Source organism: Mirounga angustirostris, unplaced genomic scaffold, assembly GCF_029215605.1.
Source record: "Mirounga angustirostris isolate CCGP_5_RB_7025 unplaced genomic scaffold, mMirAng1.0.hap1 SCAF_13, whole genome shotgun sequence".
Taxonomy (NCBI): domain Eukaryota; kingdom Metazoa; phylum Chordata; class Mammalia; order Carnivora; family Phocidae; genus Mirounga; species Mirounga angustirostris.
In genome coordinates, this window is record NW_026991721.1 from 13,957,832 (window position 1) to 13,975,405 (window position 17,574).

At 44.1% G+C, this 17,574-nt stretch overlaps 1 protein-coding gene and 1 non-coding gene across 10 annotated transcripts in view; one reads left to right on the forward strand and one right to left on the reverse strand.

Moving 5' to 3' along the window:
• AGBL2 (AGBL carboxypeptidase 2) overlaps positions 1–17,273 on the forward strand; it is a 43,807-nt gene extending 26,534 nt beyond the window's left edge. For 3 of the 9 annotated variants that reach the window (XM_045893666.3, XM_064576435.1, XM_064576439.1), the window contains 8 exons: positions 2,006–2,132; positions 2,733–2,833; positions 3,855–3,985; positions 7,883–7,949; positions 9,606–9,731; positions 10,202–10,309; positions 12,904–12,987; positions 14,904–17,272. In XM_045893666.3, the coding sequence (XP_045749622.1) occupies positions 2,006–2,132; positions 2,733–2,833; positions 3,855–3,985; positions 7,883–7,949; positions 9,606–9,731; positions 10,202–10,309; positions 12,904–12,987; positions 14,904–15,077 (918 nt within the window). In that variant the 3' untranslated portion in view covers positions 15,078–17,272. Of the gene's footprint in view, positions 1–2,005; positions 2,133–2,732; positions 2,834–3,854; positions 3,986–6,165; positions 6,512–7,882; positions 7,950–9,605; positions 9,732–10,201; positions 10,310–12,790; positions 12,988–14,903 lie in introns of those variants that run through there. The other 6 variants (XM_064576436.1, XM_064576437.1, XM_064576438.1 and 3 more) reach the window with 6 other exon arrangements.
• On the reverse strand, positions 16,321–16,424 carry LOC123858094 (U6 spliceosomal RNA). Its single transcript, XR_006794052.1, has one exon. It is a non-coding gene; the product is annotated as a U6 spliceosomal RNA (small nuclear RNA).
• Positions 17,274–17,574: the final 301 nt, after the last annotated feature.

Sequence of the window (17,574 nt, forward strand, 5' to 3'; positions counted from 1 at the left end):
TGTCCCATAAAGATATATAAGACAAATATTTTATTTTTCAAAGGTTTTATTTTTATTTATTTTACAGAGAGAGAGTGAGAGAGAGTATAAGCAGGGGGAGGGGAAGAGGGAGAGGGAGAAGCAGGCTCCCTACTGAGCAAGGGGCCTGATGCAGGGCTTGATCCCAGGACTCTGGGATCATGACCTGAGCCAAAGGCAAACGCTTAACCAACTGAGCCACCCAGGTACCCCAAGACAAATATTTTATATCTGCTATTCTTATCTGTTAAATAAGAAAAAGGAAAGAGGAAGCTTTTCTTTCTTCCTCTCTCCCTTTTTTCCTTCCTTCCTTTTTTCTTTTTTTTTAGGTCTTTCTATTTTTGCCAGCGATCTCTTTATTTTTTTAAGAGATTTTTTTTTTTTAATGATTTTATTTATTTGACAGAGAGAGAGACAGTGAGAGCAGGAACACAAGCAGGGGGAGTGGGAGAGGGAGAAGCAGGCTTCCTGCCGAGCAGGGAGCCCGATGTGGGACTCAATCCCGGGACCCTGGGATCATGACCTGAGCTGAAGGCAGACGCTTAATGACTGAGCCACCCAGGCGCCCAAGAGATATTTTATTTTTATATTTTTTTATTATTTTAGAGAGAGAGAGAGAGCACGAGCAGGTGGTGGGGAGAGGGAGAGAATCTCAAGCAGACTCCCCACTGAGCATGGAGCCCCACATGGGGCTTGATCCCATGACCCTGAGATCATGACCTGAGCTAAAATCAGGAGCCAGATGCTTAACTGACTGAGCCACCCAGGTGCCCCAGGGAATTCTTTCTTTGAATAAAATGACGTCCAAATATTCATCTTGTAAAAAAAATAAATAAATAATTTAAAACATTTTTTAAATGACATCCAGGGGTGCTTGGGTGGCTCAGTCGGTTGAGCACCTGCCTTCAGCTCAGGTCATGGTTCTGGAGTCTCAAGATCAAGCCCTGAGTCGGGCTCTCTGCTCAGCGAGGAGTCTGCTTCTCCATCTCCCTCTGCCCCTCCCCCCGCTTGTGTTCTCTCTCACTCTCTCTCTCCCTCTTAAATAAATAAATAAATAAATAAATAAATAAATAAATAAATAAATAAAATCTTAAAAAAAATGATATCCAGAACCCAGTATCTAAAACAGTTAAAAACAGAGCTACACTAATTGAAGACAAATAGAGGGCTTGGGCTTGGAACCTTGCCCATTCTGCCTCCTTCAGTCCTTGTGGCAGGAATGCCCGAGGCTCCTCAATAGAACCCCTGGATTCCAGGGTGCACAACTTAAAAACCGCTAAGTGGTGAGATACCTTCCAACTGTAAGGCATTTTCAGCAGGATATGGTAGGTTGGGATGGGTGCCAAGTGTATGTTACAAACCCCCAGTAAGGAAAGAGGGTTGGGGTGGTCATGAAAGACAATGGAGGATATTGAACTCCAAGCCGAGAACATTAAGTAAGAGGGAGTGAGAATTCCAGGCAGAGATTACAGGGGTGAGGCATACCGGAATCCAGATAGAGGATAAACCCAACTGGATCCAAGAGCTCAAGTTGGGGAGGGGTAGAAAGAAACCTTAGAAAAATGTCTTGAATGCAAAGTAAGCCAGCATTCACAACCAGGAGTTCAAGGCACCCTCGTCCAGCAAAATGTCCCCGGGAAGGGTGGGAAAGGGAAGAAAAGGTCACTGGCAGTAAGAAACAGAATCTACTCTCTCCCCTTTGGAGACTCACAGTCGACAATAACATACTAAATGCTCTGAGAGATCCTGCATAGGAAGTCTGTGTAATTTTATTAGTCCTTCCTTCTTCTGACCAACATGACCACAGTACTCATTTTCTCCTCTGTAATACCTGTTAACATCCCATAAAACTACTATTTTATGGAACATATGTTAGGAAATGATATATAGACCCCCCAGGAAACAATTCTTGTATTGTAGTAATGAATCTTAGGCATCTTAACGTTTGCCAGTTTATGTTTAACAGAGGATTTGGGTTTCTCTTTAGTTCTCTTTTCATAGTTGTAACTTTAAGGTGCAAAAGTGCAAGGAAGGAACGGGCCGAGTTGTGATGTGGCGCATGGGGATCCTCAACAGCTACACCATGGAGTCTACCTTTGGGGGGTCCACCCTGGGTAAGCTCTCATTTGTATATCATAGGTCAGCACGGCAAGGGGAAGCCAGGCAAAGCACGGAGGGCATGAAATCCCTTTGAATGCTGGAGAGATGATTGACCTAGAGGATTTTCCTAACTGTGCCTTCTGCTGAATTTGACAACCTAAATTTGAGTGTGAAATGTAATACTTGACAGGGCAATATAGCATAGCGGTTGCTCAGGACCTGGAATCAGGCAGATCCGGGTTTGACTTTCAGCTCCATTTCCAAGTGGTGTGATCCTGGCTAAGTTACTTAACTCTGTGAACCTCATTTTTTTAAAAACTGGCAATAACAGTAGTACCCGCCTTGTAGGTCCTACCTAATGAGATAATGCACATAGAGCCCTTGGCATAGCACCTACCATAGAGTAAAACTTCAGTAACTATAGCCATATGACTGCAGACTTATTCATTGTCAAAGATTCTTCTGAACCAAACCAGAACTAGAGGGAGAAAGACCCTGTCCAGAAGCACAATATTCTAGAATCAGAGGTGGTGTTGTTAAGGAAATATTCATAAATTAGATTGCATTTGCTCATTAGGATTTAATAAGAAATGTTTATGGATTTTTTTCTTCAGGCAATAAAAGAGATACTCACTTTACCACTGAGGATCTGAAGTCTCTAGGTTACCATGTTTGTGACACCCTTCTGGATTTCTGTGATCCTGACCGAACCAAGGTAAGAATGGGCTTTCAAGAACAGTGGTGATGCTACTGGGACCAGTTTCACATGGGGCCAGGGTCAGCCCAATGAGATTATAGGTGGTCTTTATTTTCCTCTTAATATCGTTCAGAAGTTTTTATTATCATTAAAAGTAAGAAAGCCCCCAGCCTGCACACTCTCCGCAAATGGCAAGACCTCATAACTTGCCAAGAAGGTAGAAGCCTTCGTGCCGACTATCCGTCAGCACACTTCTCCCTCACTTTGCTTTTCAGAAAAGCAGGGGTCCTTTCTCTTCTCCAAAACAAACCCTGCCCTTTGCGCACCTGCCAGCCCCCCACTCCATGGCCTCCCTAAGGTCTTGCCTCATTCATTCCCTCCTCCTTTTCTGTGTCCTCAGTTTTTTCATCCTCTTACTTCTTCTCCTCAACTGCACGTGTTCTTAGCTGCCCCTGTCCTGACTCATACACGGGTTTCCTTTGGCCTTGTTTCTCTAGCAGAGAGTCAGGAGGGTAGTTCTATTTCCCTTCATCGCTCAGCTTCTCAAAAGGCATTGCTCATGGGCTCAGTCTAACTCCTCTCTCATGCCCCCTCTCAGATGGCCCTGGGGACACTGGTACAGACTGCTCTGGATGCAACTGTTTAATAAAACATATTTAAAGGAGAATGAGACCACAACATGGCCTGTTAAATCACATCTGCCATGGGCCAAAATCTGAACAAACCCATTCCAACATTTCCTTCCTTGCTATTCAAAAAAATAAAATAAATCAGACCTTTGCATTATTTAAGAAGTTTATTATTGCCTTTAGCCAGAGAAAAGTGCCTAAAGCAGTGTTCAGTGATGTTCTGCCCTAGAGACACTTACTACAGCTCATGTAATTTATATGTTAATACGTCCTTACTAGCAGAGGTGATAGCCCACTCATCTTTATGTCCCCAGCAATAAATAAATTGCCTTTCAGCATATACTTAGTAAATATTTGATAAATAAATAAATAAATGAGTAATAAAAAATGTTTTTTTTTCACTTCCACAGTTCATGCAGTGTTTAGCAGAGCTTAAAGAGCTCTTACAACAGGAGATCCGTAAGAAATTCAATGAACTTGGACAAGATATGGATTTAGAAGGAAGTTGGAGTGACATCTCTTTGTCTGACATTGAATCCAGGTAACAAACTTCATTTCAAAGAAAAACCAGAGAAGTTCTATTATTATTATTATTATTATTATTATTATTATTATTATTATTGTTTGCTCTTGTTGTTTCATTGGTTTTGAACCTCAGGTGCAAAATATTGAATAAATCTTGGCACACTTAAATATATTTCATTTCTTCAACAACTATGTATTGAGTGCCTGTTCTTTGACAGCCTCATTTCTTTTTTTTTTTTTTTTTTAAGATTTTATTTATTTATTCATGAGAGACAGAGAGAGAGAGAGAAGCAGAGGGAGAAGCAGGCTCCCAAGGAGCAGGGAGCCCGATGCGGGACTCGATCCCAGGACTCCGGGATCATGACCGGAGCCGAAGGCAGACGCCCAACCGTCTGAGCCACCCAGGCACCCGACAGCCTCATTTCTAAGTTAGGGAGATGGGCGGGCAGTATGTGTAGGGCCTTTAGGCGATTGTAAAGCCTTTGTCTTTTACTCCAAGGGAGGTGGAAAGCCTTTGGAAGGTTTTAAGGAGAGAAGTGTCATGTTCTGACTTGGATTTTAGTTTCAGTAGGAATACCCTGGCTGCTATGTGGAAAATAGATTGTAGAGAGGGAAGGTGTGTAAGCAGGAACATTCATTAGGAGGCTCTTGCAATAATACAGGTAAATACAGACAGTGGTCTAGACCTGAGTAGTTGTAGTGGTTAGGGGTGTATGAATTGGTTGGATTCTAGGTATATTTTGAAGTCTCAAACATTAGGACTTTCTTGTGGATTGGATGTGGAGCATGAGAGAAAGAGAATGAGTCCATAATTGGTTGAATGGAGTTGCCTTTTACTGAGATGGGGAAGATCAAGGGGGTGGAGAAGGTTAGGGGAGTGATGAAGATCCAGAGGCTAGTGTTAGGCACGTTCATTCTGAGATGTCTATTAGACATCTAAATGGAGATATTGGATGGGCAGTTGAATATATGAGTCTGGAGTTCAGTGGAGAGGTCAAATAGAGTCATCATTGGATAGATGATATTTAAACCTAGAGACTAGGGATACCTGGGTGTCTCAGTCAGTTAAGCATCTGACTCTTGGTTTCAGCTCAGGTCACGATCTCAGGGTTGTGAGATCAAGCCCCGCATTGGGCTCCATGCTCGGCATGGAGTTGGCTTGAGATTCTCTCCCTCTCCCTCTGCCCCTTTCCCCACTCACATGCATGCACTCTCTCTCTCAAATAAATAAATAAAATCTTTAAAAAAAATAAATAAAAAAAATAAACCTTAAGACTAGATGAGATCCGAAGGGAGCAAGTGCAGCTAGAGTAAAGAGAAGGTCCAAGTCTAAGCTGGGTACCACAGCTCTAAGAGGTCACAGAGGTAAGGAGGAGCCAGAAAATGAGGTAAAAAGTCCAGGCTATAGTATCTGGCCACCTTATAACCCCCACCCTCAGCCTCTCACACGCCGCTATGGCTACACTGGCCTCCTCACTCTTCTGCCTCAGGGCCTTTGCACTAGCGGTCCCAGCTGCCGAGAATGCTCTTCCCCTAGATATCTACATGGCTCATCCCTCACCTCCTTCAAGTCTTTGTTTAAATGTCAACGTTTTCAATATGGCCTGCCCTTGTTACTGTACTACTGCCTCTTGTTCCCCAGCCTTTGCCTCCCTGCCTTTCATTCCCTGTCCCTCTGAGGTGCTCTCCTTTTTCCCAAAGCATTTCATCACCTCTGTCCTTCTATGTCATTTACATCTTTATTGTGTTTATTATGTATTGTCTGTTTCCCCTATGAAGATGTGGGTTCCACAAGGTCAGAGATCTTTATTTTGTTCACCTCTGTATTTCATGCACCTAGAACAGTACCCAGCCCTTAGGGAGAGCTCAATACATATTTATTGAATTAATTTAGTGTGAAGGATCTCAGCCCCACACTCTCCACAAGTATTTTAGGAAGCCCCCAGGTGGGTGAGTGTCTCACAGGTGTGCAAGAACACCTTCTACTCCAGCCTACTGGCCAGGGTGCCTCAAGCCTGCCCCAGCTGCCCTCAGTCAGGTTTCTGGGCTGGACATGGCAGTCCTCGGCCAGAGGTGGCGCTGTAGACCGCAGTGGACAGGGCGAAGGGGCTGGTCTCCCTCCTACTCTAAGTGGCACATCGACATCTGGGCCCTGAAGCAGTTCTGCAGTTCTGAGTCTCCCAAATGTCTCCTTAGGAACCTTAAATCAGAGCGTCAGACCAGGCAGTATGCCCATTCACCATGTTGCCTCCTCCACTCTCCCAGAATTCTCTGCCTAACTCTCTGGGACCACTGCACAAACCACGCTTCACTTTCAGCCTCAACAGCAAAATGCCCCTGGATGTCAACCCATTAGGATAGAGCCCAGGAGAAGTCACCTCAGAAACAGGGAGACTGCATTCTAGTATCTAGGGGTACCCTGATACGGTGAGGTAAGAATTACTGAAACCAGTTTGCCAGCATCTGCATCAGGAAGCCGGCTGTTACAAGCCTCCACGGGGCTCCACCTGTCCGTTCCCACCGTGACGCAGAAAAGCAGACTGTGAGTGTCCAAGCCAAGTTTGAGTGTGCCCTGTGTGTGCACCTACATGGTCTTCAATATTTTCTGGGGCATACTGCATCTAATGCTTTTATCCTGTTTATTTATTTTTTATTTATTTTTTATTTTTAAGATTTTATTTATTTGCGAGAGAGACAATGAGAGACAGAAAGCATGAGAGGGAGGAGGGTCAGAAGGAGAAGCAGACTCCCCGCCGAGCAGGGAGCCCAATGCGGGACTCGATCCAGGGACTCCAGGATCATGACCTGAGCCAAAGGCAGTCGCTTAACCAACTGAGCCACCCAGGCGCCCCTATCCTGTTTATTAAAGTCTTCCGTTATCTCCGAAAGGGACTTGAGAAACTATTATCCAATGGCCTCAAGAAAGCTACTCTCCAGACTAGAAAAGCCTTTCAAGAACAGGGAATTGGGAATTAGATCAGAGAAGAGAGGGCTTTCTTCCTGCTGTCTTACTGTGGGGTTCCTCATTGTGCACCAAAGGGAGGGAGGGGGAGTGTGAACAGGATGAAAGGCATGAGCAAAAGAATGGTTTGAAATGCCATCTTTTCCCAGGAGATCTGAGTTTTGTGCCTAAGACATTTTTTTATCTATGGAGGCCATGTGGTAGAGCACAGCTCCCAGTTCTAGCCGGCCACACCCCAGAAAAGGGAAAAAGACAATGTGACACTTGAACAGTGGATGTGATAGAAGAAGCAAGGTGGATTATCTGAGCCCTCGTTCAGCCCTTGTTCATCCTAGCCCTTGCAGGAAGGGGGGCTGCCCATTTGTGGGGGAAGACGTTATATCAGTCTGGACACGCATCCACAACTTTTGAAGCAGGAATTGGGATAATGAAAGTAGTATTCCTGGTCTCCGACCTACAGAATCCTTGTTATCAGATATGTTTATGTGTATATTCAACGCAGTTTTAAAGAGTACCTGGTAGGATCCTTGCTCTCTGAACTGGTACTGGCCAGACAGAAATGAATGAAACAAACCCTGCTTTCAAACAAATCACAGTCCCCTGGTCTTGTCCAGGGCTGCACACTAAGAATCTTCCAGCCTCTCACGGTCGCTGCCAAGGGCAGCTTGGCCCACCTGGCCAGTATTTATTTTGCCACATGGATTGCAAACTCCGTGGGGTCAGGGGCTCTGCCACGTTCATCTCTGTGCTTGATGCACTGCCTGGCGTGCAGTACGTGTTCAGGATGAATGAATGAATGTGCTTGTCAAGAATTCTTAGTCATCGAAATGCAGGCATTGGGGGCAAGTAGCAGACTGGATATCCTAATCCCATGCTGCTGGTCTGGTAAATGTTCCCCTTCCTAGACATTAATAACAGCTGTTTCCCTTTCCTCTTTCCTTCTGGAAACAGCACCAGTGGTTCTGACAGTTCCCTCTCAGACGGTCTCCCTCTTCACCTACTGAACATAGCACATGAGGTAAGATAGTATAGACAGTCACCCCCAGGAAGTAGCAGCCTTAAGGACAATATGACCCTCCTGGATAATTTGGTGGAATGTTCCAGCTAAAGTCTGTAGAAAAGGGGCGCTTGGGTGGCTCAGTTGTTAAGCATCTGCCTTTGGCTCAGGTCATGATCCCAGGGTCCTGGGATCGAGCCCTGTATTGGGCTCCCTGCTCAGTGATGAGCCTGCTTCTCCCTCTCCCTCTGCCTGCCGCTCCCCCTGCTTGTGCTCTCTCTCTCTGTCAAATGAATAAATACAATCTTTATTTTTCTTACTTTTTTAAAGATTTTATTTATTTGAGAGAGAGAGAGAGCAAGCATGAGAGGGGAGAGGGGCAGAGAGAGAGGGGGAGAAGCAGACTCCCCTCTGAGCAAGGAACCTGACATGGGGCTCAATCCCAGGACCCTGGGATCATGACCTGAGCCGAAGGCAGACACTTAACCAACTGAGCCACCCAGGCGCCCCAATAAATACAATCTTTAAAAAAAAGTGAAAACTGTCTTAAGAGATAGAGGTTGTTAAAAATGACCCATACTTATTTATTTATTTAAGACTTTATTTTTATACTATGTCTCTACACCCAACATGGGGCTCGAAATCACAACCCCAAGATCAAGAATTGCATGCTGCACCGACGGAGCCATCCAGGCACCCTGACCCATACGTTTTTAAAAAGTATTTCTTTATTCATGTAGTCATAGATAGTTTTATATTTCCATATATTAAGTATTTTTTTGCCCCATCTTGTTCACAGACTTTTTCTTATGTAGATGATATAAAAGCTTTAGAAACAACAAAATATTTGTTATAATTCATTATGCACATGATTTCCTAGTTGCATTAAGAAATATCTCCATCATAAGTTGAGCTTAAGGCTGTGCCAGGTGGAGCCAGCCAAATGAGATTGGACCATATAAGTTTTTCAGCTGGATTTACATCAGTATAAACTTCACCACACCATAGGTCCCCGGATAATTAGCCCTGAGCTTCATTTGCTTAATTATTAAAGCCACCTTGTGGTAATGGCCAAACTGAATCTTCTAAATTTTACAAAAAATTTTTGTCTTTTTTTTTTTTAGAGAGAGAGAGGGTGAGCGGGTTGGGGGGGTGAGGGGAGTGCCAGAGGGAGCAGGAGAGAGAGAATCTTAAGCAGGCTCCTCCACACGCAGCGCAGAGCCTAATAAGGGGCTCAGTCCCACAACCCTGAGATCATGACTAGAGCCAAAGGAGTCAGACGCTTAACTGACTGAACTACCTGGGCACCCCAGCCGAACTGAATCTTTTAACCACATACCTAATGATCAGTATTATCTGTACCTGACATTATTGCCATGACTAATCTGGTTTTATATTTTGAAACACAGATACTTGGTTATTGGTATAGTTGCCCCTTTGGCAGTATACCTATAGTAGTGGGATTTGGGGATGTTAAATGGGGAGTGGATTCTGCTATGGAGGTACCTGAACTGTTTATTCCCCAAACCAGCAGGAGGTCAGCACCATGGAGCCCACGTACTGGGTTAGCCCTTGTGGCTTGAGTGTCCTGTGGAAAAGGGCTCCATGTGGGTACCATGTACCCACATGTACCTCTGGAATCCCCAATGACGACTTTCTCTGTGCCTTCTGGAATAGGTGAATCAAAAGAAGAAGATGTATAAGAAGAAAAAAAAGAAGCCACTTCAGACGAGGAAACAGCGAAATGAACAGTATCAGAAAAATAATTTGATGAGGGAGTTAAAGTTAACGGAAGATGTCCCGGTAAGAAGGCTCTGGTCAAAGAGCATTCCATGGACAGAGCAGGACAAGGGGATAAAGTTTACTCTAAACCAGAAAGGGAATGGGGAATGGGGTAGAAGGAAGCTATTTTGAGTTCTTAGCTCTTCCATGAGTCCTCTGGACATCTCTGAGCAGATCTCAGCCTTGGCCCACCGATTCTGTTCTACACTCTGGCATGGATTTTGATCATGGTGGTTACTAGAGAAGTGGTGGCTGGAGCCAGTCCAGGCTTGCTGGGTAGCTCAGGTGTCCGGCCTTGTCCAGTAGAGGGATGCCAGGCTCCTTCCCAGTCTCCTCCCAGCTGTCATCCCCACTCCATGCCCCCTGCTTCCTAACAATGAAAATGCTTTCAGACGTGGAGATTTTACTGTTGAGTGAATTGGGTCAATTATGAGTAGAGTAATTGCAATGGATCAATTGAAAAATATTCTCTTTGCACTCAATCCTTCTAGGAAAGGGCAGGGTTTGCTTCTACTCTGCAAAAACAGCCTACCTTTTTCAGAAATTCAGAGAATGCCAGTTCTTCCACGATGCGAAATGACAAACCAAGGTTGAATGAGGTAGTAGTTTTGCTTACCTTTTTTTTTTTTTTAACTCATTCATAGAAAATTTATCAGAACTTTTTTTGGGTAATATATTTAAAGTGTACAACATGGTATTTGATATATTTACACACAGTGAGAGGGTTCCCAGCACTGAGTTAATTAACACATTTACCACCTCAGGTAGTTACTTTTTTTTTCTTTAATAACTGAAAGTTTATACCCTTTTGCCATCTTCTCCTTATTTCCCCACTCCCCAGCAACCACCATTCTGCTCTCTGTATCTACGAATTTGATCTTTTTTTTAGGTTCCACACTTAAGTGATACCATGCAGTATTTGTCTTTCTCTCTCTGCCTCCTTTCACTCAGCATGATGCCCTCCGGGTTCATCCATGTTGTCACAAATGGCAAGATTTCCTTCTTTTTTAAGACTGAATAACATTATTTACAGATATTTTCTCTCATTCCATAGGTTTTCTTTTGATTTTGTTTTTTTGGGGGTAGGGTAATTTTTTTTTAAGTAATCTCTACCCCCACCATGGGGCTTGAACTCACAGAGTCACGTGCTCTACCAACTGAGCCAGCCAGGTAAATAAAATCAGCCTTCTGATTTTATTAATGATTTCCTTTGCTGTGCAGAAGCTTTTTAATTTGATCTAGTCCCGCTTGTTTATTTTTGCTTTTGGTGTCAAATCCAAAAAATCATTGCTAAGACCAATGTCAAGGAGCTTATCCCTTATGTTTTATTCTCGGAGTTTTATGGTTTCGGGTCTTAAGTTTAAATGTTTAATCCATTTTGAGTTGACTTTAGTGTATGGTACAAGATGGGGTATGGTTTGCATGTGGATATCTAGTTTTTCTTTTTTTTTTTTTTTAAAGATTTTATTTATTTATTTGAGAGAGAGAATGAGATAGAGCATGAGAGGGGGGAGGGTCAGAGGGAGAAAGAGACTCCCTGCCGAGCAGGGAGCCTGATGCGGGACTCGATCCCGGGACTCCAGGATCATGACCTGAGCCGAAGGCAGTCGCTTAACCAACTGAGCCACCCAGGCGCCTGGATATCTAGTTTTTCTAATACCATTTATTGAAGAGACCATCTTTTCCCCATTGTATATGTTGACTCTTTTGTAAAAAATTAATGGATCTTATATGCATGAGTTTATTTCTGAGCTCTCTATCCTGTTCCATCTTTGACTCTTTGTTGCAGATTCTCTGATTTTTCCAATTAATATGTCTCTTCCATAGGCCGAAGAATACAATAGGCCTCTATCTGTGTTACCCTCCTGTTGGTGCCACAGGGAGCAGGGGAACCTTAAAATTACTGGGGACATTGACAATATTTTGGGTTAGACACTACTGAAGTCTGACAACCATTGATTTGTGATTTTATACCTAGAACATAAGAACAGGCTGCTGCATCATCTGTCCATCCCTGCATTCAACAAATCGAACTATGTAACCACTACATGCTACACCCTCTACTGCGTGCTGGGAATGCAACATTGAACAAAACACTGTCTCTGCCTTAGGGACCTTAGAGTCTACTGGGGATTTTAACAAGGAAGCAGGGAATTACATCAGAGAGTAGGATGAAGTAGAAGCACAGAGGAAAGGTGCCCAGTCGTTTGTTAGTACTTTGGCATTGGATGGCTATAAAATCTTTGTTTGGTTGGGTTTTTTAAGATTTATTTATTTTAGATTAAGAGAGAGAGAGAGGCAAGGGGAGGTGCAGAGGGAGAGGGAGAGAGAGAATCTCAAACAGACCTCCTGCTGAGCACAGAGCCTGATGTGGGGCTTGATCTCACAACCCTGAGGTCATGACCTGAGCTGAAATCAAGAGTTGGATGCTCAACCGACTGAGCCACCCAGGTGCCCCTTTGGGTTTTTTATGTATAAAAATAAGTTTTGGTGGGGCACCTGGCTGGCTCAGTCAGAAGAGCATGCCACTCTTGATCTCGGGGTCATGAGTTCAAGCCCCACACTGGGTGTAGAGATTACTAAAAATAAAAAGTAAACTTAAGAAATTCTAAAAATAAGTTTTGTATCTTAAAAATAAGATATAAATATCTTAAAAATAAGTATCTTAAATATAAGATAACTCTTAGTGGATAGGGTGCGTAATAGGCCCTTCTCATGCAGAATGCTACCCTGTGGTTAGCAGTGATATACTGCGGTCCCACTGTGTTACACTGAAGAACCCCCGCAGAGCACGGCCCACACTGAACGTCATTTGGGGTCTAGTGTGATGGCGGCCAGAGCACAGCTTTCAAGTCTGTCTTGAGTTCAAATTCCAGCCTCACTATCATTTTTCATGAGTTACTTAACCACTCTGGGACTCCGTTTCTGGGTAATAATACATGCATCATAAACATTGTTGAGAAAATTAGATGTGAAACTGTAAAGTGCCTGGTGTATGGTAGGCACTCCATGAATATTAGTTTCCTTCTTTTCTTCAAATTATTATTCATTTGTGGCTTGCCTCTCTTTCTGTGTTACAGTACCGTAATGACTTAACATGCAGGAATAAAAAACACTCAGGGTCTGTTCTGTGTAATCACACTTGTGCAAGTGGGAACTTTAGTGAGAACGTGTTCGTTTATCTCCGTCACAGCTACGTGGGAGAGACAAGGGCACCTCCCTGGGCCCATCAAAAATGGCCTCCTTGATCCTGACGAAGAATACAGAGAGAATGCAGGTATTTCACCTACGATGTATACATGTATGCCAGCAACTAATTTGATTTGGCTTTCAAGGGTATGATGTGATCTGGAGGGGTAGTGATCCACAGTCCACAGTTTTACCTTCTAGGATTTGCTCCGCTCAGGAGAACGTCTGAGCCACCTGACCACCAAGGGACACAGCCCCACAAGGTGCCGCAGGATGGGAGGAATCCCACCTTGAGCAAAAAGCTTACCCTGGAGAATTTAGTTTCATTTTAGCAAACATTTGTTAGGCGGCTGTTATTTTGTAAGCCTGTGGCAGCAGCTGAGGTAACAGTGATAGTGAATAATGCAGCGGTTCTCAACCCTCGGAGATGTTAACAACAACCTGGGGTGCCGCCATCAGTCGTGAGGTACCTCATGTCCAGAGGTCCCAGAGATCATTCAATACCAATGTTTGTGAATGGTTTGCTTTTTTAAAAGAGTAAGTTAGAATGAGTTAGTATTTATCCCTCTAATAACATCTCTCTTGCTCATTTGCATTTGCATTTTCTCTCCTGAGAAGGAGGAAAAAGAGGTGGAGAAACAGCTAGTAAGCTGTCGAGTCAGCCCTGGGGAGTCTATGGGAGGGTGCCACTCACATGCGCCCGGGACGAAAAAAGATTAAGAACCACTGGACTAACGTGGGTATACTAGAGAGAGAATGGACAGTTCTCCCAAGGGGAGGTCCCTGCTGTATTCCCAAGTCCCAAGGTTCGGGACTTCTCAGATTGGTGCTCCCATTTACCCATCCGTATCTTATGGAGACCCTACAAGATGCGGGGCCCCTTGAGGACTTTTTTTTTTTTTAAGATTTTATTTATTTGACAGAGAGAGACAGCGAGAGCAGGAACACAAGCAGAGGGAGTGGGAGAGGGAGAAGCAGGCTTCCCGCCGAGCAGGGAGCCCGATGTGGGGCTCGATCCCGGGACCCCGGGATCATGACCCGAGCCGAAAGCAGACGCTTAACGACTGAGCCACCCAGGCGCCCCCCCTTGAGGACTTTAAGACATGATCCCTCCCTTAAGGCAGCAATCCTCTAGGAGGGGTGGCAAGATAGAGTCCACTCACCATGACATCACAGAGCCTGGAGAGCAGTGGGAAGACAGGTGTAGGTAAATTCAAAGAGGATTTCTGTCCTGACAGGCAGGTGAGCCACAAGCTGCCCCCTCTCCTCGGAGGTATTCACTGCAGGACGTCCCCAGTTTGCTCAAGCCACATCCCACAGTTGGAACCTCTTAGGCTGCAACATGTAACCAGGGATTCAGTTAAACCCGACGTAGCAGGTGAATGCCATCCAGGCTTTCACGTTTGCCTCCATTTTCTTCCTCTTCTTTTTTTTTTTTTTTTAATATTTTATTTATTTGTTTAAGAGAGAGAGAGAGAGCATGAGCAGGGGGAGGGGCAGAGAGAGAAGTAGACTCCCGCTGAGCAGGGAACCTGACACGGGGCTCGATCCCAGGATCCCGGAACCATGACCTGAGCCAAAGGCAGACGAAGGCAGACGCTTAACCAACTGAGCTACCCAGGCGCCCCCACCTCCATTTTCTGGCGGAGCATTTCTCTAGCAGAGACATAGGCATTTAACTCACAGACATAGATAAGCAGAGTCACAAACAGTGGGGCAGTCTCCTATCTTGTAGATTAAGTTCTCTTTGTGTAATGTCTCTAGAGAGTTTATGAAATGCAGTGGTTGAACTCAGGGCCATTAAGGACCTTTCTTCATCTCTCTGAAGGCCTAGGGCAAATGCTTGATTCACCTCTGCCCTGGAACCACATCAACTACTTTGTACTTTGGTATTTGGGGGGAAATGCAAATACTTCTAACTCCTTTTAAAACCAACCCCAACCCTAACTATAACTTTAGAAATCACAACCTAAAGTGATTCAACTTTTTATCTTGTTTGCACAGACAGAGAAGCCAGGATTCACAGTGTCATGCTCTCCAAAGAGAAGCGCAAATCCCAGCCAAGAGCCGGTTCCAGATAGGAAGCCAAACTGGTCCAGGAACAGATATCCTGCCACAAAGAGAAGCCGCGCCACCATGACAGTGTACCCATCCTTGCACATATACACATACCCATAGGCTGCCATGTTTTGGGTCAGACACATTCTGTAATGAGGGGAGTTGTATGATTGGGAGCTTCGTTCACTTGCGGTATACTGTGTCGTGTGTTCATCATGCACTGACCTTACTACACCAGGGGCTCCCATTGCATGCAAGCCCTCACGATACATACCTCATGAATTAGATTACTTTTTTTTAAAGTAAATTTTATTATGATGTATAGAAAAGCTTCCTTTGTCAGAAATTGAAGTGTGTGCTCATGAACCTACAGCCCAGATACACATTTTAACCAGTAGACATTCTCTCTAAAATTATGTGCAAATCAATTTTAAGAGTTCAAATTCTATTTTAAACATATTCTGAGAGTGTGCTTTGTTCAAAAAAAGTCTTCCGTCAAAGCTTTCTAGCAATGAATGGTCAATGATTTATCAGGTTTGCTCATGCTAAGGTGTTACCACATAGAGAAAACAATTCATGTATTAGCCAGAGTTTAGTATGACATATATCATGTTCAACACGGTTACGTACATTTTTTAACCCACTGATTAAAATTCTTTCTCTCTAGCCAATTGTTTCCTTTGATCGGTTAACTGCATCACCTTACGTGAACAGGTGTTTTATATTTTTAGCTTTCTCTCGAGCAGCAAGCACAGCCTGCCAACTGCAGCCTGTCATGTCCACATGCTGGGGTCGTGTTGAAGAAGGGTCACTTGAGTTCATGCCAGGCCTCCTGTTTTTACTTTCCCCTCTTCCTATCACATCGGATTGAAAGTTTCCCGGTGTATTTTTCACTATCACTTGTAAACTCCGTCAGCCACCACCATGACCTGGATGACTAATGATTAGAACCACATGGCAACACAAATTTTAGTACAAGTCCAGTGTTTGTGCTTTTTTTTTTAATATTTGATTTATTTATTTGACACAGAGAGATCACAAGGAGGGGGGCAGGGCAGAGGGAGAGGGAGAAGCAGGCTCCTGGCCGAGCAGGGAGCCTGATGTGGGGCTTGATTCCAGGACCCTGGGATCATGACCTGAGCCGAAGGCAGACACTTAACCGGCTGAGCCACCTAGGTGTCCCTTTTTTTTTTTAATTAATAGACTTTATTTTGAGAACAGTTTTAGATTTACAGAGAAATTGAGGACACAGAACAGAGAATTCCCAAATACTGCCCACCCCACATCCTGCCTCACACACTGCATGAGTCTTTTTAAAGGTGATGATATCTGCTGAGCTCTTTTTTGTTTGTTTGGTTTGGTTTCTAATAGAGAATACTTCACGAACTTCCGTGTCTTCCTTCTGCAGGCCATGCTAATCTTCTCAGTATCTGTATCTACTTCAGTGTATGTGCTGCCAAAGGGAGCCTCTGCCCTTCTCCTATTCCATACCTTACTCACACCCTAAAACCTAAATTCACACCTGAAAACTCAGCATTTTAAGTATCTAGAAAGCACACAGCCAAAACCCCACTTTTTGTCCCAAAGAGGATATCTTTCAAGGACAAATCCCTAAACAGTTACAAACCGCTGAGGGCAAACCTTTGAAAGTTGTTCGGAAATACTTGTTTTTGCTTCAAATAATTTTGGATAAAGTTTATAAAAAGCACCCCAGTATGATGATATTTTTGGAATAAAAAATCAGAATGTGCAGGGGCACCTGGGTGGCTCAGTCGGTCAAGCCTCCGACTCTTGATTTCAGCTCAGGTCCATGATCTCAGGGTCGTGGGATTGAGCCCCGTATCGGGCCCCACGCTCAGCTCAGAGTCTGCTTGTCTCTGTCCCTCTGCTTCTCCCCCCATCTCATGTGCACTCTCTCTAAAATAAATTTAAAAATAAAATCTTAAAACATAAATAAGTTAATCTTTAAAAAAATCAGAATATGTGATCAGATTCTTCCCCCAAACTTACAAGATTTATTTTTCATAAAACATGCCCTTTTATATTCAACACTGAGGATTTTATGGTCTGAGATGATTGGTAAGAGTGAGTTGGCAACAATGTATAGAAAAGAATCATAAAATAGTTATTGTACTTCATCCATTAAACTATTTGGAGTAATGGAGTGATGAAATTTTGCCTGCTTAAGCAATCAAGATCTGTGGAGTTATGATCATGGGCAGAGGGGGAGGGAGAGGGAAAGGGAGAGAATCTCAAGCAGACTCCACGCTCAGCACAGAGCCCAACACGGGACTTGATCTCAGGACCCTGAGATCATGACCTGAGCCGAAATCAAGAGTCGGACGCTTAACTGACTGTGCCACCCAGGTGCCCCTTTAAGTACTTTTTTTTTTAAAAGATTTTATTTATTTATTTGACAGAGAGAGACAGGGAGAGAGGGAACACAAGCAGAGGGAGTGGGAGAGGGAGAAGCAGGCCTCCCACAGAGCAGGGAGCCCGATGCGGGGCTCGATCCCAGGACCCTGGGACCATGACCTGAGCCGAAGGTAGACGCTCAACGACTGAGCCACCCAGGCGCCCCCCTTTAAGTACTTTTTGAAAGTAAAAAACTTCCTGA